This window comes from Takifugu flavidus, chromosome 10 (assembly GCF_003711565.1).
Source record: "Takifugu flavidus isolate HTHZ2018 chromosome 10, ASM371156v2, whole genome shotgun sequence".
Classification (NCBI taxonomy): Eukaryota; Metazoa; Chordata; class Actinopteri; order Tetraodontiformes; family Tetraodontidae; genus Takifugu; species Takifugu flavidus.
The window spans coordinates 4,690,518-4,712,706 of NC_079529.1; the positions used below are offsets into that span (position 1 = coordinate 4,690,518).

Here is a 22,189-nt window from a genome sequence, read left to right on the forward strand (position 1 = left end):
AATAATAATAATATAATAATAATAATAATAATAATAATTACTGGCTTGATGAAGCAGGCAACGGTGTATTCTTTTATATCCTTTTTAATCAACAATACAATTGCAATGGAATATACTCAGTTAAGTTCCACGTCGTCTAAACTGTACAGCCTTATTTCTGCCATATCTGTCAATTATCACATCATCCATGCGTAATAAAAACAAAAAAACTCAGCGACATAAAAAGAAACATCCATAAAAAGACTGATAAAATGGCAGATTGATAAAATATATCACCCATTGATAACCTATATTTAAAATGGATCACCACAGTATCATTTGGCACTAGATTGAAGCCGTCAGGCGGAAAATAAAACAGTCAACCACTAAATAAGTAGGTAGAGTGCAGTAAACTGGATGAAAGAAAGCTCTGATTACAGACATGGCCTGTAAATATATGTTTGGCTTGTCTTTTCAGAAGAAAATCCTGAATTTATGGAGTTTACATTACTTATATAGCGTATTGTCTTCATAGTTTATAGTGCAAACAGCATAAAAGTCTTTAAAAGGTCCTCTAAACTCACCACCACCATTAATTAAGATTAACAACCACCAATTTCACCCTTTACGAAGCTTTCCCGCATGACGCGGTGTTAGAAACGAGCGCACCCAGGCGCCCCGTTAGCCCCGCCTCTCCGGTTAACTCCCCCACTGACGACACCAGAGTCCTCCCAATGCGGCCAGTTTGTACAAAGGACACTGGCAGCGTCGTGGGGGAAAACGTGCCCCCGTCCCGTGTTGTGTGTCAGTCAGCATCGGTGACAAACCCGCTGGAGCTGCAGCGCTGAGAGCCGCCAAGCTTCCCCGCACAGGTGCGGCTTAACGGCGTTCGCACGGGGTCGAACCCGCATCTATGCATCGGTGTGGGTGTGCAGATGTCTGCAGGTTTTGGAGGAATTAAGAGGGGAGCGCGGCTGATGGAGATTCTTGGACTTTGGGCTCTGGGAGTTTCCGACTGGCTGCAAGTGTTGCCTTTAATTCCCGTCACGTAAAAGAAAAAAAAAATCTCGTCAAACGTCGGAGGGAAAAGATCAACTTCTTCATTGTATTGAACAGGTGAGAGGAGGGGGAAAGGACCGTGTGTATTTGAGCTCAACCTTTGGATCGTTGCCTGTTTTCACATTTTTTTATACGCCCTTTTTAAGAAAAGAAAAAAGCATGTTAAAAGAACACGCGAGGCTGGCGCATTTCCCCCGCTGCAGAATGATGTCTTTGTTGTGTGCGTCGTGTTCCAGCACAAGCATGGACGGGATCGGGAACACCATGCAGAAGAAGGCTGCAGAGCTGGAGCGGCTGGCCGAGGTGCTGATCACCGGAGAGCAACTGAGGTGCGTGCTCCCGCCCTGACCGCGTCACCCTGGCAGGGAATTATCGGTGTTGGGATATGCGTGAGGAGGAGCGGGTGTTGCACGCGCGGAGGTGTCCGACTCTCGGACCCGGTTGAAGCTCCGCTGCAGCAGAAAGACGTCCCAGTGCTCCCTGCAGCAGGACCCCGCTGAGCCCCGCTGCCCTCATAAGCCAGCAGTCCATTCGGTTGCTCCAGTAACCTTTGAGCGGGGAACCATCAACTCTCTCACCCGGTATTATGATCCCCCCCCTGCCCATCCATTCAAAAGGGACGGTTGCACCACAAAGACTGGCATTTCGGACCCTTTGACCTAGTGTATGTTGTGTTGTTTTTTTCTTCCGAGGGCCCCCACGTGTTCCCGGTAATGAATAGAGGCTCAGTAGGTAAAGCATGGCATCAATGCCTGGAATTTCACCCCCCCAGCCCACTGAGTAAAATACCCTGATTTGTAGTTTCCAGCTGGGGAGTAGACAGCAATTTACTGCTGGTGATGAAGTAGAAATACGCGCCGTCCTGTTCTGCAAGTCCGTGAAAAGAGCTTGGCCACTCATGTCTGCATATGCTCTTGTGGGTTGTTTGTCCCCGAGTGTCTCTGCCGTGTGTGTGTGTGTGTGTGTGTGTGTGTGTGTGTGTGTGTTTATTGGTGTTCCTGGCACTGCTGCACTTTACACCGGGGCTGCCAGCTGGCCGCACGGATGGCGTCTGTCCTCTTCTCCGCCGCTCCAGGGAAAGGTCTTGAGGTTTTAACCTTTGTCTGTGTGGAAGCGAAGCCCCCCAAAACAAGAACTTTCGCCAGTTTTCATCGTTCTCTCACCCCACCTCCACCCCCACCCCAACCACTTCGACTCACAACCAGCGACCTTTGACACAAATATACTTCCTCCTATTGTCATAAAGTGATGCCAGCGCATCCTGCACATCTGGAGTGTCTCCATGTATGCCCGTAGCGTGCACTAGCATGGCAGGATGCACCGACACTGTCAAGGTGATGAAACTGTGGGAAAGAAAACAAAACCGACGCTGTTATGCTACAATAGTGCAGCCACTGGAGAGGATACGTTATAGTTTAATGATTGACGGCCATTCTCAATATTTGACCAGGATTTCTCTGATTTGAGTCAATAATTCAGAGAGTTTCAGCATGTGAGCAATAAAGGGGACCCGATCTGATAACAAACGCCTGAAACAGTGCATTATCTGGTATTTTGGTGTGCCCATTTGCAGCTGGCCATCCATTCATATGATGAGCTCCAGGCTGGGAGCCAATGTGACACTGATATCATGACAATCACGGCTGTTTCACGAAGTCTTGTGACCCGCTCACGGCGGTGAGAAGGGCATTTGTGATACGTTTGTGAGCATTTCCCCATTATGTTAGTCATACACTGGGACAATTGTCAACATTGGAGCACAACCTCCAAACCACAATGCTTTGGGGAGCAATCCCAGGGTTGTCAGTGCTAATCCAGAGTGATGCTAGCCAGCTGCACAGACCCAGCAGGATGTGGAACTAGCTAGCTGCAGGAAGCCTGGCTGAAGCCGCAACGGGTTGTTTCACAACTCTCAGGCTCGGGAAGGTGGGGGTCGTGTTGACGATGTGAAAGCAGCATTCAGGTCACCCAGAGAAACGGAGGAGCGCTGTTACGTCATCATGGCGAACGCAATCGCATCAAGGGGAGAAAGAGTGTACGCGCATGAATGCAAAGAAGTTCTTCTGTGTACAGGTTCTCTACAGAGTCTTGAATTTCAAGCTGGTGTCTGTAGCATTGGTTGCTAAATGTGTTGTTTACCTTTGGTGACCCCTTCGCTGTCGGTCAGGCTGCGGCTCCACGAGGGGAAGGTGATCAAGGACCGCCGGCATCACCTGCGCACGTATCCCAACTGCTTCGTGGCCAAGGAGCTCATCGACTGGCTCATCGAGCACAAGGAGGCGATGGACCGAGACACGGCCATCAAGATCGTGCAGAAGCTCCTGGACCAGAGCATCGTTCACCACGGTGAGGTGGCGCCGTGTCCGTTCGGTCTTCTCACAGAGGAAATGCGGGCTCTTAGTCATTCTTGACATTTTCTGGGAAGGACGCGCACCTCTCGGCCCGTGTTTGGCTCCAGGGAAGCTGTTACCAGACAGGCTGACGTTCAGCCATATTCCACCGTCGCAGCTGTAGCTGAATGATTTAATGATCATCAAAATTCCCATGAGCTCATTTACCAGCTGATATTTTAACTCCTCAGGTTGAAACGGGTTTTATCTGTATGCGTCTACGATGTCTGCTGCAGCGTTGCCATGGTTTCCCTGTCCCATGCTAATTTCATACCTCTGCTCGCTCCTGTGTTTCCAGTCTGCGACGAGCACCGAGAGTTCAAAGACCTGAAGCTGTTTTACCGCTTCCGGAAAGACGACGGCACCTTCCCGCTGGACAGCGAGGCCAAAGTCTTCATGAGGGGACAGAGGATCTATGAGAAGTACGAACACACAAACGCACCGCGCAGAACACCGACAACCAGTCGGACGAGTTTGTCAGAGATGAACTGCGAGATAGAGCTGCGAATTCTTGAGTCCTGAAGTGGAGGCAGCTATTCTCCAAACCTGTTACGTTTGGGCATCTTAAAGTCGATACAGCCTTTATTTTATCTGTTAATCTGCATTAGTGTCAAAGGGATTTGTTAAGTTGGCAGCAGTCCTTAGAAATTACTTCTTCGACAAAATCTTTTATATGGTCAGCAAAGAACTGAGGGGTTAAAGGTTTAGACAGAATTTAACATTGACATTATACTTTTCTTCCTCTCTTTGGATACTTTCTGGTTTCACTCTTAAAGTTGAAGTGATTATTTACTGTGTGACTGTGTGACGCTTTGAACTCTGTTGTTGGTCAAAATGTGAACATATTGAGGAGTTCATTACGGGACACCCGTCAAACATGCAGGTCAAGACCTCAAAGTCTGTCGTTTTAAATGTGATGCTTGAGAATATTCATATAGATTAATAAACGCAGAATGAGAAACACAAATGAAGTCAACACATAGTTTTAGTCTCCAAAAGACACAAACAGATCAATTACCTCCTCTACTTATCCCACAACCAGCACAAGTAAACTCCAGTTTAGCACACACACACACACACACACACACACACACACACACACACACACACACACACACACACAACACACACACACACACACCACACACACACACACACACACACGCGTTGCGTAAGAGGAAGAAGAAATATAGTTCAAGGGAGACATCTGTCGTTTTAGCACTCCAAGCTATGTGTTTATGTAATCACCATGGTGCAGTGCAGGACACACACACACACACACACACACACACACACACACACACACACACACACACACACACACACATATGCAAACACACACTTCACTCAGCTTCATTCTTGATGTTTTTCTTAATGGTTCTTCTCTTTCCGTCCACCTCTCTGTCCTGCATCCTTCTTGGATGATGTTTGGAAAATCTGCTTCTCAGCCTCACAAACACATTAAAAATGCACAAGAGAGTTTTCCGAGATGGTCGTGTTGATCTTTTACTGCTGAGGCGAGTTGGAGTTGGAAATGCTAAATTCCCCGAGGGAATCAAACTAATCTGGTAACTTCTAAGATCCGAATACTGTTGGCACAGTCCAAAGTGTTCCTCCTGTGCAGCCTGGATGGGAATCTAAATCAGTCTCCATGTTTGGGGTCGGTGCAAAAATATCTCACTGTGCGGAGGAGTCCTAAAATTTGATCAAGACACTCACATGGGGTATGAAGACCTAAATACTTGACCTCACAATCCCGTTCTGTTCAGCTGGACTCTCTGAGGACGCATCAGTGTGAACACACACCAATGGCTACAATGGTGAACGCTCCTCAGTCCTGTTGCTATAGATACAAGCAAAGTCAAGAGCAGAGGTCCTGTGGACTGAAGTACATCCTGCTGGATGGGTGAGCAGCACAAGAAAAAAAACACAATCATCCAAACTGCCACAGGACTAGAGACTCTCGCTCCTCGGTCGGTCCCTCTTTAAATATTTGCTGTGGCTCGTTATTAGAGCCACCCCTCATGTGACAGGCTGGGAGCTCTTTGGCACCAGTGGGAACCTTTAACCTTTAAAGGATAGAAACTGAATACAAGAGAGTGATGAGCAGCCTGTTAAAAGCCTGCTTTTCTCAGTCTGACAGGGTTATTCCCTCACTTATTCTTCCCCCGTTCATCTGTTTGTGTTTTATACGTATCATTCCTGCTGAAAACTGGCTAATTACATTAGCTGCTCCCTGTTGGTGAGAGTCCAACATTCTCTCCTGATTCTGTGAAGACTCTTGACAGTTCCCAGTTATTGCTCAAAAATGTAACTAATGTCAGTAATCGCACCATAAAGTGTTGCGTTTTCTCCGGACTATTTAGACCAATCCTAATCTGTTCGACCTTGATAAGATTTCACAGGTTGGCCTGAGAATAAAGACAGTAAAACTGAGTCACATTCCACATGAAATGATTAAATGCCATTATCTGAGGGTGTGTCTGTTCCAGAATTCAACCTGGGCTCTTTGGGTTACAGGTCAGTGCTGCTCGCTTATTATTTTATGAATACAAACATCAAAATTAGCTGCTCTTTACCTCTCCAGCTGAGAGGATCTTGATAAATATGACCCACTTACTCACAGTCATAAAGCTGAGTGTTACGGTGCACGTGTAACGGCCTGGCCTGCTGTCATAAAGCCTGTGGCGTGGTGCTGCTGGAGGAACACCAGTGCTCCCAGCTTCATGCCATTTTCCAGGATACTTGGAGAATGCAGCGACTCTCCCGTGCACATGCAGCTTCTTCTTCTGTTGGTTTAAGATGTTGATAGGGATTAAATGGCATTGTATACACAGCCAAGTTTGGCGGAACATCGTGGCCTGTTATTTCTGGGCCGTATGTGGGGCGTAACAGAGCACCGAAGCTTCACATCCATCAAAATTTGACACATATAAGACAAGTTTGGCCAGCGTCAGCATACAAAAGCTGTGTTTCTCCTACCGACCTCCTGCTAAAGCAGCTTTTACGTGGCTACTATAAGGCTACTCCTCTTACGGCTCTGCCTTTGCAAACACGTAGCTTGGTTTAACCCAAAGGTAACAGGCCTCCTGGCACCACTGAGCCCATATTTAGATGTTTTGTACATTTAATCTCTGTTAATTAAGCCAGTTTTATGGCAGCATCCAAAACAATCTCTTCAGTGAATGATTGATCGACTGATATGTGCAGTAGGAAGACAAAGTGGGTTATCTCGTGTGTTTTCTTTAACAGAATTAAGTTGAGCAAGTCCTTTTCTTGCATCCCCTGGGATTTCACCAAATTTGGACCTCTGTTTATTTCCAATAAAGCAGATCTGCAGTGGTTTTTCTCAACCTTTACCTTGTCATCGCGCTAATCTACTTGAGGAATAACAGTTCTGAGACGTCTGGAACCCTGCACTGCAGAGATTGTGCTTAATAAAACACATAGAAGCGTGTAGCAATGGGGGAGGTTGCTGGTTTGAATTCACATTAGAGTTGTGTGTATTTTTTGTCTCCAGGCTGATGAACACAGAAAACAACCTTTTACAGACCAGGGAGGAGGATGGCGGGACGTTTGAGCGGGCGCTGGTGGCATCTGAGTTCATCGACTGGCTGCTGCAGGAGGGGGAGATGGGAACACGGGCAGAGGCGGAGCAGCTGGGACGGCGGCTCCTCGAGCACGGCATCGTCCAGCACGGTGAGGTTACTGCTCTCGGGGTAAAGAAGTCCAGAAAATGCGATTCCCCCGCAGCGCCGGGCTCATCCGGGTCGCCTTTGCTTTGGCTACCACTGCAGACGTATCTTTACACTCAAACTTAACATGCTGGGCCAGTTTTGGACTACAGGTCGCTCTGGTGAGGATTGTGTTTCACCTGATTCTCTGACTCCGTCATGACCTGTCACATTTCAGGCCGGGGTCAGTAGTGAATCGAGTTACAGAGTGAAACACAGGGAACCCACGCCACCACACTGACCACAAGCACTTGGTGCTTCGTGTCATCTTTCTAGAGAGAAAACAAGAAAGTAATTGTTTCACATAATAGAAGCGCCCCCCACTTCTCTTCCTCACATATTGGCAGATCTTTGAGCCAATTAAAGGCCCATCTGGTCGCTGGTGGGAGTCCCTGTTGACACGAGCTCTGCATGAATTTGTTAAAAGAAAATTTGAACGCGAAGCGCACGCTGACCGCCGTGTGATAGCCCGCACTTGTGTTTTACGCTGAGATTCGGTTCCACCGCGTGACATCAAATTTGATTTACCGGTCACTCGGTCGCTAATGGTATTTTCACGGGAGGGGGGTGGGTCACAAGGTTTTGCTGCCAGCGTAGCCGCACACATTAGTGCGCTTCTGTTTGATGTACCAGTGCATTGTGTGTTACGCAGATGATAATTGGACTCATGCATTTACAGTCTTCAGCTTTATTAGAAGCTGTATGTTCAGAGCGTTTACAGAGAAAGAGATCATTGAAACTAGGGAGGCCAGCTGTGTGTGCACAGGTCACACACACACACACACACCACACACACACACACACACACACACACACACACACCACACACACACACACACCACACACACACACACACACACACACACACACACACGCGTGCGGTCTGGTGTATATAGAACGCAGGTCTAGATGCATCTGTAGTGTCTCTTTATCATTGTTAACCGTTGGCCAGCACGGAGGCTGCTGAGACTGGCGGATCCCAGCACAAAGAACCAGGACAGTTCAGAAACAAACTGGGAGCACAGATCACACCAAGGTCCCGCAGTGATCTAAGGACGAACCGAAGAATTGACCAATTTTAATTCAGTACCCTTAAATGGCCATTAAATTTACTTGAAAAGGGGAGACAAATGCATTTTATTTCATTATCTACAGTGGAGCAACATGTTAAAGTCTAGAAACACTAAACCAACTGCAGAATTCGCTTATGTCGTCTGGCACATGTGAAATCCTCCCTGGGTCGGTTCAGGCCTCAGGTGGTGCAGTTTAGGTCAACGCTCCCCCTGGTCGCCTCCTGTTTGCTCAGCAGAGGTTTGTTTAGTCTGCGCTCCGCTGGTTTCAGAGCTCTGGTCCTGGCTGAGCTGGGCTCGAGTGTTTGGAGCTTTGGCGTGATTCCCCCCTCTTATCCTCTCTGTCTGCAGTCACCAACAAGCATCACTTTGCCGACGGGCCGCTCCTCTACCAGTTCAGGATGAATTTCCGACGGCGGCGGCGGCTGATCGAACTTTTGCACGAGCGTGGCCGAGGCATCCCCGAGAGCCACGACAGCCCCTTCTGCCTCCGCAAGCAGAACTCGGATGGAGGCAACACCAGCTTCCTCTCAGGTAGAAGCACGTTTAGTTAAGACATTCCTCAAGTTTAGTGAGCACGCAGGGAGGAAAACCGCAGTAACATATTAACTTTACAGACCAGGGAGGAGGCCCACACGCCCACACACGAGATAACCGGTGTCCTTGGTGATTTCTGCCACAGAGATAATAGAGGTTATGAGTGAGTTCTTTGATTGGGCCACAGTGGCTACAGTGATGCAGAAATGGACAGAAATAAATCATGCTGTCTCTAAGTATGGCAGTGCAGTGAAATGCAGGGATTCTATAGAATAAATATAAAATAATGAAATAATTGTATTGTCTAAAATATGATGTGATGTGGGTTTCAGTAGAGGTGTGCAGGTGATAGAAAAGTTCATTATCCTGCACATTCAAACACTTGTTTCCCTTATTTCCACACAAATAATATGCATCATCAGATGCATGGAAATGGTGAATAATGGCTGCAACAAAGTGCTCCCAGTCCTGTCACAGGGAAGAGGGAGGAATCAGGATCAGGACAAATTATCGGAAGAACGCTTTAGACACTCAGGGAAAGTTTTGCTGGCCCCAGTTAGATCAAGTCCATATCCTGCCTTTCTGTCCATATCCAGTTGGGTCTTTGTCTTCATTCTAATGTCTCTGTATGTGTGTGTCAGTGAGTCCCTCTAAAGAGATTAAGGTGGTGATCGGAGTTCGGCGGAGCAGCTTGAGCAGCAGCTGTGGCAGCAGCGGTTATTACAGCAGCAGTCCTACGCTCAGCAGCAGCCCACCCGTCCTTTGCAATCCCAAATCCGGTAAGATTAAGGGCAAGCACATACATCCTTGTACTTGTAGCTCCTTTATAGACAAAATATATTCCCCGGTACCTTAAACCCGTCAAAATGTCTTCACTTCCAAACAATGTCCACAAACCAATATAAATGTCTTCTGTTGAGGCAAATGTGGTTTGTACTTCATATGTGATCTGGTGGGTGCGATTGTGACCCTGCAGTCAGTGTTGTGCAACATTAGCTGTCCTCTTCAAACCAGCTTTACTCCACTGGCTACGCTGGTATGGAAGAACAATCAGGATCGTCATTCGGAAGAGTGCTTTCACTTGAGAGTGGCAATTTGGATAAAAAGCTAATGCCTTTAAGCGTGTGTGTGTGTGTGTGTGTGTGTGTGTGTGTGTTGCTTCCATGTTGTGTGTCGTTACTACTCTGAGGTTTCCTTTGGGCTGTTAAATCCCCCCAGAGTCCTTGAGGGAGTCTCTTTGTAGCAGCCGAGGCCCTCCAGCATGAGAGCTCACACACTCCATATACAATGAACAGGAAAAGGAAGGTGCACACAAAATTCCTCTCTGCGTAATGTGACTTTGAACATTTGTTTAGACAGAAGCGTCCAGCAACACAAGAACATTTAGAGCAGCGTGTGATGGTGCATAGTTCCTGGAAAGGGGCTCCTCTTTATTTATCTTAGATTATGGAAATATCCAAATCAAAGTTCTCAATTGACTTGAGAAGAGGAGGAAAGCTTTGATCCTTTTAATGAGTATATAGGATGAACACATATGAATATAGGGATCTCTGTTCATATGTGGAGACATGAATAGTGTGACTGACTGTAAAGGTACGTTTTTGTTTTGTCACAGTCACGTCGGGGTGAGTAACAACTTGGAGATATAGGTATAGCTAGATTTCTAGGAAATGACGAACCTCCAGGCTGTGTTCACATACAGCTGAATTCAGCTCTTTTGCACATTAACACGCACGTGCACAGTATTTCCACACACGACTGAACATTTAATCATATGTCTTTGTGTCTCGTTCAACAGTTCTGAAGAGACAAGTGAGTCCAGAGGAGCTGCAGACGCCAGGAGGACCTTTCCTGAAGAAGACCTTCACTGTAAGCTCTGACACAGACTTCGGTTGCATAGATGTGAAACGCACAAAGTTGGGACTTTAATTACAGAACATGCATTCATTTACACCCCAATTTCCTCTCTCCTTCCAATGCCGTGTACAATGGAATGAACCCTTTCACATACCCACACCACACTTCCCACGCCAAAGACCTGCTTCCTTCAGGGCGAAACCGCCCGCTGAAGGATGTGGAAACTGTTGTGGACTGGGTGGAGATGTGCCAGCAGCAGCTAAAAACTGCAAGGTTGCAGATCTTCACGTCAGTTGTTTTATTTCCTGTTGGTGTTTTGCTCCCAGATTGTTGGCGATGCTGTGGGCTGGGGCTTTGTGGTCCGAGGCAGCAAACCCTGTCACATCCAGGCCGTGGACCCCGGTGGACCTGCGGCTGCTGCTGGCATGAAGGTAAATTTGAGAACCAGAAACGACCTCGCGTAGCGTGTGTGAATGAAGAGGTGGTTTATGACATAAAGAGAAGGTGCGCGTTGAATGTTTGTTCTCCGTCATTTGAGCTCTTGTAATCGAAGAAGCTTGCTTGAAAAAAATGAAACGAGATTGAAAAAACAGAAGAGAAAAGCTTCCTGGAGCCAAGGCCCATGTGAGGAAGGTGTGTTGGGTCAGGAGGAGAGAAGAGAAGCAGGAAAGATCCTGAAAGAGGCAAACAGGGTAGTGGTGGATTGGTTACCACAGCCGGCATGAAGGTATGTAGGCAGAGTGGCAGCAAGGAATCCTGGGAATGTGGAGTGCAGCAACTTAGACCACAACATGGATAAGGGTGAGGAGGACCAAGTGGAAAAAGCAGCTGGAGCCAGAAGAGGAAAATGGGAGAGCAACTAAGTCAGAAGGGACAGGATCGAATATTCCGGACGTCTTTTACGAAGAGGAGGGAAAAGGGGAGTGAAGGATGAAGAAAAGATGGTATCGCTGAAAGAGGAAATAGCCTGCATTCAAATCCTATCACCTACTTTGGAATATCACTGTCCACGGTAATATTTAATTGCCATGGAAACAAGCTAACTATGTTTACTCCCAGGTCATAAAGTGTGTGAATTCTGTGATTTACGCCCGCACGCCAAAAGGCCTGAGTGAGGCCAAACACCTTTTGAGAAGGAGAATATTTAACTAGGAATAGGAGATTTCTGCTCCCTCTCGACACAGTGCTGGGAGACAGCCCTGTCTTCATATCTGGAGCAGGTTGATAATTAAGCTGTAACGCAATACCGGAGAGGCAGCAGAGCCCCGTGAGGTGTCAAAAAGAGAGCTGCACCCGCTGACCTCAGGGGGCGAGGTAGTAAAGTGCATTACGAGGCTCTTCACATCACGCACAGGCGTCCTGTCCGCCACTTTGCGCCTGCTCGTGGGCTTTTTTCCCACCGCACACAAGACGCAAACATCAGCACTACTGTGATACAAGGGGCCCGAGCTCTCCTGCAGCTGGTGGAACCAGTGCTGATGCACTTCTGTGAGGCGCCGATCACAACAGTGTTTGTCCCATGAGATACCGTTTACCATTTCCACCTCCCACCACCAGTGAGTTTAGTAGAACAGTCGAACCCTCATAGTTTCATCTGTAGGTGTCTGATTCCCAAAGTCTCAGCCCTTCTTGTGATATTGCACAGCTGTTTCTCTCCACTGAGTGTTGTTTACGGGCTCCACACGTCTCCTGTTTATGCGTGTTGGTCCCCCCCCCCCCTCGACGCGCATGTGAGTTTAACCCTGCGAGGAGCCGACTGGTCCGGCCGGGCCCGGGCCAAGAGCAACAAGGCCACCGCCTGAAAGGAGAGATGCATCACCAGGAGAGAAAAGACAGGAGGTTTTAAAAATAAACGTGAAATGCAGTGAAAAAGGAATCATTTTACCACACAGATGTCTTTGAGGGAACGTATTTAGAATTTACAGGGTACAGGTTGACCAAACCTGACAAAACTTGAATTGGGTGAGGGTCTGAACCCCCCCTCTGTCTCTCTATCGCTCTTAATGAGTCCTCCGCTCCGTCAGTCCCTCCTCTCCCAAAACAACTGCAACAGCAGCGACGTGGATTTAAGCGTCTGCGCTGTCAGACACTTCCTCATCTGTGAGCCACATCTGGAACAGCTTTGCTTCCATCGTCGCTCAGCAGGCTGTTCTTTGCATTTTTTTGTACATTTTTTTTGCATGTTAAAAGAAGAGCGTGCAGAACGTGGATCAGACAGGGTCGACCTTATCTGGGTCCGACCCGCTCAGCTGGAGCTGCTGGTAATCAGCGATAACAGAGGTGCGGTCCCGGCGTGACCAGGGAGTGATTCCATCGCGGCTCTTGAATCAGCGCTTGTTGACCTGTCTATGCTACAAGGCTAAATTCTTTATAATGCTGTTAAATTATGCAGTGAATAAATTCTCTTCACGAGGGATAAAAGTCAAACCCATCGTTGCCGCACCATCATTCACGCGGCTTCTCTTTGTTCAGGTGTGCCAGTTTGTGGTGTCTGTGAATGGACTGAACGTCCTCTCCCAAGACTACCGGACCGTCAGTAACCTGATCCTGACCGGACCCAGGACAATCGTCATGGAGGTGATGGAGGAGGCATAAGCACGAGGAGACGAAGGACCGACTCCCCCACGCCTGGATGAGTAGTGCGGCGGCGGCACAAGAACTATCAGGAATCGGTACGACCTAGAGGTTCAACGCACACGCGCACGCCTGCGGCCATGTTTGGAGAAGGTGGATGACTTACAGATGCAGTGTGTTCAAGAATTCATGTCACGTAAAGGAAGTCGTAGACACACAACTAGCACTTAATTAAGGGGGAAAGTGCCATAACTCTTATATTTAAGAAATCATCATGAAGCATTTATATAAATCAAATGGTTGAATTTCAACCCATTAGCATAAACTATAGAGTTGAGGAATATTTAGTGTTGACACCAGTCAGTGACCTCTACTAGTTCCTGTTCTAGCAGACGGTCGGTGTCTTGTTGCTGCCTCCTAGAGGGAAGACAAAATAAGACACTGAGAGACCGTCTGTCCCAGAGTAGATCTTTGGAGAAAATATTCTTTTAAATAAAAATGACCCCCCACCCTAGATGTTGTGTAGGTGCTAGGATTTATTCTACTAAAAGAACTGCAGTATTAAACTGTATGTGACATTAATGGCACAGTGTACATAGGAAAGTTAGTCACAGGTTTATGCATAAACATTGTAAAGAAACCCTGAAACCTCATAAACGTGCACTGAAAATTAAGGATTTGGAAGATAAACAGTAACAGAAAATCTTCACTGGAATTATTTAGCTCTTCTATCGAAAAATACATTTTCAAATAAAATTTAGATACTAAGGGGAAAAGCACTCTCAGTTTACTGAAAATGTAGCATTTGCATTGATGTTGGCCATTTGAATATAGAAAGGGCTTTGTGCGCTTTAAAAAAAATTGTACAAAAGCTTTGTTTTAAAAAGTCAAATTCAGAAAACCCCCACAAAGACTATAGAAAGATCTCCTAACAGCAGCATAAAACCTGCACATTTTATTTAATTGTATTGTTATTAATTAAGTATGTGATTGAAACAACAAAGTCTTACAGTCATTAAGAGCCTGAGGTGTGTTTCTAGCTGGCATTAAAGCTAATAATATTAATAATACGTATATGTGGTCATACAGAAAGTGTCTGTACTCAGTGAGCAAACAATCCATTACTTTTCTCCTTTTAGAACCAATAAAACTGCCCGGTTTGTGGACTAGACACAGCAATAACAGCAATAACTTTTTACCTTTTTCCTCATGAGCTACCTTCAGGAAATCTATAATGCCAAACCATCTAACGTACAATCAGCCTTCAAGTGTTTTTCAGCACATATCTCATGTTTTTTTGTTTTGTTGTTTTTTTGTTTTAACTCTCAGGACTGACTGACTGAATTGAAAGTATTGTTGTATAACAGGTACACAGGATGTTTCCTGTGTCGGCATGTGAGTCCAGGCTCTGATGGTGTTTTGTTCAAACATCACTTCTGATCCCAAATTTTCAGAGTTAGGCAGAACCTGTCTGAAGGGAGGTTTGGAAAGTGCACGAAGGCAGTTGTGGTGGAAGCGCTGAGGAAGCATAAACATGCTGAGTGAGTGTTTCAGAATGTTTTAGAATTCTCTGAACCGGCTCTCTGACTGTTGAACAATAATCCTCAAAGGATTTTGCTGCTAATCACAACTGTGCTCACCCAGGCCCTTGGTTTGGTTCCAGCTCTGTTATCTCTGAATGGGAGTTTAAAGTGATCGTGGCTCACTTCCATTGACAATCATCTTTCTTCTTTAGATCCGACAGCCTACAAAAGCACAACAGCCCTTTTTTACTCTGACTGATGCTGTACTGCCTTCTGTCTTTGATACTGCGCTATCCTGTTTTGATTATCAGTTCAGTAAATCAATGAAGGGATTCTTCATTTCGTATTCCTGTCACCAGGAGTAGAATGTTGGGTTTGATAAGCTCACAGTAGCACAGTCTGTGTTTCACAAAGCTCTTTCTGATGTATGAAATAGTTGGTTCAATAAACGAATCTCTGAACCCGAAGCTTCGTCTTCAGACCCGAAGATCATCTTCTCATTATTTTTCTTGCATGTCTGCCTATTGATAGTGGAGAAAAGAGGATGTGCCTCTCAAGTCATGAACAAAAATAACTGAACTTCAGCTTACAGAAGATAATGTGACCTTCATCTTGTGAAAGACCACACGTTCCTCTTTTTTCTGTATTATCACAGCACATGTTCCAAATCAGTGCACGTGTTCATTTGCTCAAGAGGCGGATAGTAAACAAACAAACAAACAAGCGATAAACTAAAAGTACATGGGGGGGCGCACAATCCCCTGACATAAATCAGAAGACAGGCAGAGATTTACTGGAAAAATTATAAATGGTACAAATCGTGTTTATTTTTCCTTTTTGTCTGTTTTGTGACGGCGTTAAGGTGCATTACTTGCATGCTACCAGCAGGGGGAAACCTCGTACTGCCAGCGTAAGATAGAGGCGCCTTTTCCTTCTATTTCTTTCTTTTTTGCCCTTTATGAATGCATAAAAATATATTTGCAAAAAAAGAAATCACCCCAAATCAGAAACGCCATATAATGATAGATGGAGAGCAGTAAATTTGTTTACTTTCATATTACTGATGTCCATTTATTTATTTATTTTTATTTATCAACATTGAGTTCAACAACATACTTATTAACACTTGAGCACTTGTCTCAAACCGCACAGACTTGAGAGCGTGATGCATTAAAACAGGAATTGTTTTAACAGGCTTTGCTGCTAAAATGCAAAAGAAAATATACGATACTGCTGGACTGGTTTAATCATGGCGCAGATAAATATCTGCTTCTGCAAGAAAATGATTAACCCTCCAGACAGGGTTTTCTCTCACTGAATTGCTTGTGTGCACACAGGTTTCTGTCTACCCTCTTTATCTCCATCACCCATACATTTTCAGGCCAGAGTCAACAGAAATAGACCCTCATCAATTTCCCTCCATTTATAATTCATCTGTCCTTGTATTCACCAACCTGGATCCCAGGGTACCTTCGACTTATTCATCCATCTGTGTGTTTATTCTCGGCATCTGATGCATCTGCACAGGAAATTAAGCACACATACACACGCCTGCTGGATGCATTCCTTGAGGGGAAGATCTAAAAAGATTAGGAGGTCTCCCATTTAAAGCACAAGTGAAACAGCTGATAAGAAATGTGTTTATTTAACAAGAGAAGCAGCAGACAGCTCATAAACAATTTATGAGGTTAGCAGAGAATACATGGGTTTCGGTGAACCGTGTGTATTTTTATGAGTGAATTATGTTTTATTATTAGGAGCTCAGAGGAGTACAGCTCCGACGAGATGCAGCGCTGCCAAAGTTTTGATTCCGCTGAGGCCAAAGCAGCAGAAAATGCATGTGTTGAGAGGAGTCTGGGATGAGAGCATTCACATATTTTACAAGATTGTAATAGACTGAAAACCCCAGTTGCTTTAGTTAAAGGAACACCAGTGCAGGGACAAACCAATCAAAAGTCAAATAAGAAAATCCTGTTGTTAAAGTGACCAAAGCCAAAACATACAAGTATAAAGGGCAAAATAAGAACCAAAACAGGACAGATCAGATTGTCTTTCTTCACATCTTTTTTTTGGGTGATGTTTTTCCAAACGTTTTTATTTGAAGTATGATTTTGTGAATAAGCAAGATAAAATCACTCCCCTCAAAAAAAAGTGTTGAAGGAGGCTTTGACACGGAGCGAACAAATGCGACTGCAGGACTGATGGAACAACGGCAATAAAGTGAAGGGCGGAAAGAAAAGAGGTGTATGAATGGCTCTTCATTGTCTGAATGCCTTGGAGGTACGTTTTAGGGATTGCAGGTCATCCTCTTCCCCATTCCCGTCCATCAGGACAGAAATCAGGACGAGTCACAGCGTGCAGGAGCATTTGTCACCTGCAAAACACACTCGCAATGCAGCAAAGAATATAGAAGAATAGTTCTCTTCATGAAGGTGGATGTGCGATCACCATGTCTTTGCTCACCAGTGTCACATTTTATCGTTATATTCAATGCATGAAAACCGCCCATTTTGCTTTAGTGCATGAATACAACCATATGCAGGGTAACAATAAGACATTTTAAGTCATTTAGTGATCACAAATGGGGGGAAAAACCCACATGAAAACATGCGGTTGTGTGTTATCATCCTACATGTAATATGAATCATTAAAAATGAGAGGTAATGACATATTTGTGCATATTTACATGATGCCCAGCATTATATAGAAAAGTTCTGTTGCCTTTTGCCCTACGGAGGTCAATACTTTCTCAAGTTTATGTACATATAGTTATGAGTGGAATTCCACAGGGTAGCGTATGAAGTTCATTAGAATTTTAAAAAGTTTAGCAACACCCTCAGAATGAGCGAGGTAAATGTAGGCAGATGATGAGATGGGGAATACGTCTCATGTCCAGCAGTAAAGTAAAGGTGAATTATGTCAACATTGTGGATCAGACTGCAACTTCAGCGCCATTATTCCAGACCTGTAACATCACGGACACCCGTCGCTCTGTGAATAAGTAGCTTATCAAGCAATCACAACTAGCCGGGTGGGCAGAAACGGGATTAATCAAGCGAATTTCCAAGGTCTGAGGGTTGTTTGAACGTAATGTTAAACAACACTCAGGGCAACCAACAGTAAAACCTCTGTCCGTCTCCTTAGGTGGGCTCTTAAATCAATAACACTATTTCCCTGCATCCATCACCTCCGGCCCTTCTCAGCGTGAAAAGTTGGATAACGACCTCAAGAGCTGCCGGGTTAGCAGCAGTCTGGGAACAGCAAGGCCAATGCCAGATGACACGGCGGCTAATGACTGTGACTAGCTGCACTAATCAGTAGTCTGTGGTCAGCTGAGTCCACCGCTGCCCTAATATTACCCTGCTGTTTGTTATTAACACATGGCTCCACAATGTGTCTGACTCTGTGTGTGTGTGTGTGTGCGTGTGTGTGCCCCAGAAAAAAGGTCAAAACTCACAAAATGAGGTGTGTCTGAGTTCAGGTCTATGCACACATTTGTACGTGTCAACTCTATTTGAACTTGTGTGGGTCAGGACTTTTGTTTGAGCTTCCAAGCCTAACAAACGGTCTTAAACCCGTGTGTGTCCGTGTGTGTGCATGTCGTGACGAGGCATTCTGGATTGAGTGCTTAGCACCCCCCCCCCCCCCCACCTAGGTTATCTCTGAAACTTGCTGTAGGGCAGGGGTCTCCTGTGCAAAAGAGAAGAGTTTGAAACCTCCTAGCTATGAAAAATGATTATTTGTGTGTTTAGGTGTGTGTTTAAGTGTAGGAGAGATATTTCCTGCACAAAACCAAGATACTGAGATTACCGGGGGGTTGTGAATGAACGATTGAAGGAACTCTTCACCTGACTGTCTTAGTTCAGTTCAAACTTAAACACACGCTTCTTTAAACACTGATCCAAAGGTTCCTGTTTCCTGGAATAAATCTTCTGCTGCCTGGAAAATTGCGCTTTCTGTGTTTGTCTAAGCAACAACGCCGTCCAGTTTATACTAATTATGGTGAGGGGCAGGAAAAATGACAGGCCGCGGTGGAGTTTGATCACTTTTATTATCACAATATGTTGGTTACGTGCAAACAGTGTGGGTGCACATCAAAGGCAACGCCACTGGAATCAAGGAAACAGCTGCAGCGTGGATTATCGATCAAAGTTGTGTCTCAGCTGTTGCCCAGAACTTCGAAAAGGTGCATAATTTAGGTAAAAATATGCTTGTGGAGGCCTGAAATGGATCAGTCACAGTTGGTTTGTCGTGTCTGGTGCTGGTAATCCCTTCCCAAAAGTTTTTCTTTCACTCTGTCACGTTTAAAAGTACGAGCGGATCTGCATTTTTCTAATTCCTGTGGTGTTTTATCAGTAAAGTTATTTGAGGTGAAGTGAAGTAACCCACATGTCGTGTCACAGACTGCCTGCACCAGTGGAGAAAACAGATATTTGCAAAGACTTTGAAAAGTTGCTGAAGCTTCACAGTTGGACCATATGGCGCTAAGCTAAGTGACCCATGGATCAGCTCATGAGTGATGCATTTATTCACCAGAGCTACGGTGATGAGATGGAGGGAGACGGCCAAGACGCAGGATGGGGACACACAGAGTGATCAAAATGCAAAGAAAGAACGTGATGAAGTCAAAGAGAAACTCGATAAAAGACGGGGGAGGTGAATAAAAGTCCGCTCTAGAATGCAGGACCTCAAAGACATGCAGCTTCTTTAACTCAGATTAAAAGAAAGACAAGGCTTTAATGTGGTCTGTATTAGTAAATTGTATGATTTATCTTGGATTTTGAATCTGCGCATAACAACATAGTCAGCCAGCACTAAAGAAACTTGGAGAAAACTCACACATGCAGAGCAATCCATGGAAAAAGAAATCAAGTATGGGCAAAAATGAGCTTTAAACATTAGTGAAACAGCACCAAAAATCTAGCGTTATATATCTTTAATCATTCCACATTTGTGTAAACAGAGGAGAGCTTAGCGACTATGAGGAATTTAAATTCCTCGTTCCTCATATATAAAGGATATAAATATAACCACATTAATCCGGTTTTATAGATCATGTAAAGGTCAAAGGGTCTGGCCCTCCCTGCAGACACACAGTAGCAGAGCATCTGCCAGCGCTGTATTTGTTTAGTGAGCAAACTGGCAGCAGATGAAGTGATGACAGACAGACAGACAGACAGGAAGACAGGAAGACAGGAAGACAGGAAGGACCAAGGGGAAGAGGAGGATGGAGGGAGGGGGAAGAATCCTTATCCACTTGATTATAGTGTTTGTGGCGCTTGGACAGTTGCTTGGCCAGCCGCTGTGTGCGTGTGTGTGTGTGTGTGTGTGTGTGTGTGTGTGTGTGTGTGGACGCACCTGGACTTCAGCTATTCAGCGTTTCAACTCGACCAGCTACTGGTGCATTTCTCTCCGCTCTCTGTTTCCCATGACTCCCACTCCTCTCCCCTCAGGCTCAGTCACAAAGACGAACCTCGGCATATAGAGGAGGATTACACAAGTGCACCCGAAGCTTTTTCCGTGGCCCGATAGAAGAAGAAAGTATTGCTCACTTAAGATAAGAAAAGAAAGAGTTTGGATCTGAAATATAAGACGTTTCCCACTCGCTCGTGTGCCCACTGGATGTGAAAATAGCCACCAGTTTCCCTAAAGAACTGGGAAAAGACACATTATCCATCATAAGTCACACGCAAAAGAAATAACGACGCAAATTAGTCAAGAGTTGATCAGTAGTGACGTAAGAGTTGTTAAAGCCTGTTTGACGTTGAGCCATCAATCACTAAAAGAAAAACATCTCACTGTCTGTTCATAATCACTTATTAAAGTTTGTTTTGTGTATTGGCTATAATAATTACACAATTTAAGACTCTGTTTCTTCTAACGTACTCTTTTTTTGGAGAACCACTTGCGTTAAACTGCGTCATTGCGCCTTTATCGGAGCTCAACGCGCGGCGAAGAACGGTCAAGCACCTGCTCCGGGAGCGCGCACTGAGCTCTGTCCTTCCGAGTGAAACACACGGATTGAGTTGTAGCATTAAATCCACATCGCAGTTTATCTAATCGTGATTGCAGAAGTGCACAAGAAAGATCCTTAAAAAAAACTCCGCAGGTTGGCGGAAGAGGCTTTTACGCAGCCTCTCTCTCTCTCTCTCTCTCTCTCTCTCTCTCTCCTCTCTCTCTCTCTCTCTCTCTCCCTCTCTCCCTCCATCGCTCTCTCTCTAAAATGAACTGGAGGTTAGAAGACTGTGAGACTGTGACAGGAGAGTAACAACCGGAGGGAGGGATGGCTAAATAACGACCAGAGGAACACCCACTCCGGACTGACCCAATTGCATCCGGACAGAGAGAGAGAGAAAGCGAGAGAGAGGAAGAGAGGAAGGAAAGAAAGAGGGAGAGGAGAGAGCAGCCCACTGAGAGGCAGCAGTCGTTGGCATTCAGAGGATTATTTCCTTTGGGAATAGCTGGCGCCGTGAATCGATGATCGGAGAGGTACGAGGCGCGAATTCATTCATAGACGCACACGTGTTTGTTTGGGTGTCTGTGTGTGCGTGTGTGTGTGTGTGTGTGTTTGCGTGTGTGTTGTCTCTGGAGCATAAATCTGATAGTTTAACTCAAACCTGATGAAAAAAACTTCATTTGCAACGCAGCGAACGCAGCTGAAGACAGATCTATTGAGTCAAACGCGCGCCTACATTTCTCTCTTCTATTGAACGTGATGGATGAGATTAGAATACTTGTTTATTGTTGTCAATAATGACTTTTCACCAAAGGATCAAACAGTTGCCTTCTGGGTAGGACGGAGCAACTTTCTCAACTTACAGAAAAGTTTTAACCAACCTGACCGGCATTTTCTGAAATGTTCAATAATGATTACCCAATTTCTCACCTCATTTTGGAGAGAATGGGCTTCTCTCTATCTAATTTCCCCTCATTGTGTCCCGGGGCAGCTCTATATAAAGGAATTAATTCTATTTCAAAGATTCTGCTCATTAATATGCATTCTAATTACCGTAACCTTTTGACACCGTCTGAATGGAAGACGCCGGCTGTCCTCTCGGTATCGTGGGGTTACCAGCACATCAGAGGATAGCTCAGTCATGAAATGACTATTGCTGCTCACGCTGCTTCATTTGCACCATTATCCGAGAGCGGGTTTTATCTGGAGCCAGCAGTAAATGAGTGGCAGTCTTGAGCAGTGGTGAGGAGGGGAAGAGAGGGACGAGGCAGAGGTGAGAGAAGGAGATAGGGAGAAAATGAGTCCATGTGTTTGCTCTGACAGTGCAGCTTGTGAGCGGCTCCTCCGCGGGAAACTGCGCCCCCCCGTCTTTTATTTTGTGTATCCCGCATCATTTCTTTCCCCCTTCTCTTCTTTTTGTTTGTTTCCTCTCGTCCACTGTTAGTGCCCTCAGCCTGCTGAGATGTAGCTGGGGGGCCCGATCAGCCTGCCAGACAACTGGCTGTTTCTC

At 45.5% G+C, this 22,189-nt stretch overlaps 2 protein-coding genes across 7 annotated transcripts in view; both read left to right on the forward strand.

The window, feature by feature from the left end:
• Positions 1-699: 699 nt before the first annotated feature.
• deptor (DEP domain containing MTOR-interacting protein) lies at positions 700-15,210 on the forward strand. 2 transcript variants are annotated; one of them, XM_057046313.1, is made up of 10 exons: positions 700-1,095; positions 1,275-1,367; positions 3,206-3,384; positions 3,727-3,850; positions 6,949-7,127; positions 8,584-8,766; positions 9,411-9,548; positions 10,568-10,638; positions 10,953-11,057; positions 13,099-15,210. In XM_057046313.1, exons 2-10 carry the CDS (start codon positions 1,282-1,284, stop codon positions 13,219-13,221), a joined length of 1,188 nt encoding a protein of 395 aa, XP_056902293.1. In that variant the 5' UTR covers positions 700-1,095; positions 1,275-1,281; the 3' UTR covers positions 13,222-15,210. The 2 variants fall into 2 exon arrangements, with proteins under 2 accessions (XP_056902293.1, XP_056902294.1); XM_057046314.1 differs by lacking the exons at positions 700-1,095; positions 1,275-1,367 and adding an exon at positions 1,644-3,111.
• col14a1a (collagen, type XIV, alpha 1a) overlaps positions 13,161-22,189 on the forward strand; it is a 71,846-nt gene continuing 62,817 nt past the window's right edge. For 2 of the 5 annotated variants that reach the window (XM_057046304.1, XM_057046308.1), the window contains exon 1: positions 20,961-21,212. The gene's annotated coding sequence lies outside the window, so the exon portion shown is untranslated. Of the gene's footprint in view, positions 13,299-20,960; positions 21,213-22,189 lie in introns of those variants that run through there. The other 3 variants (XM_057046305.1, XM_057046310.1, XM_057046309.1) reach the window with 3 other exon arrangements.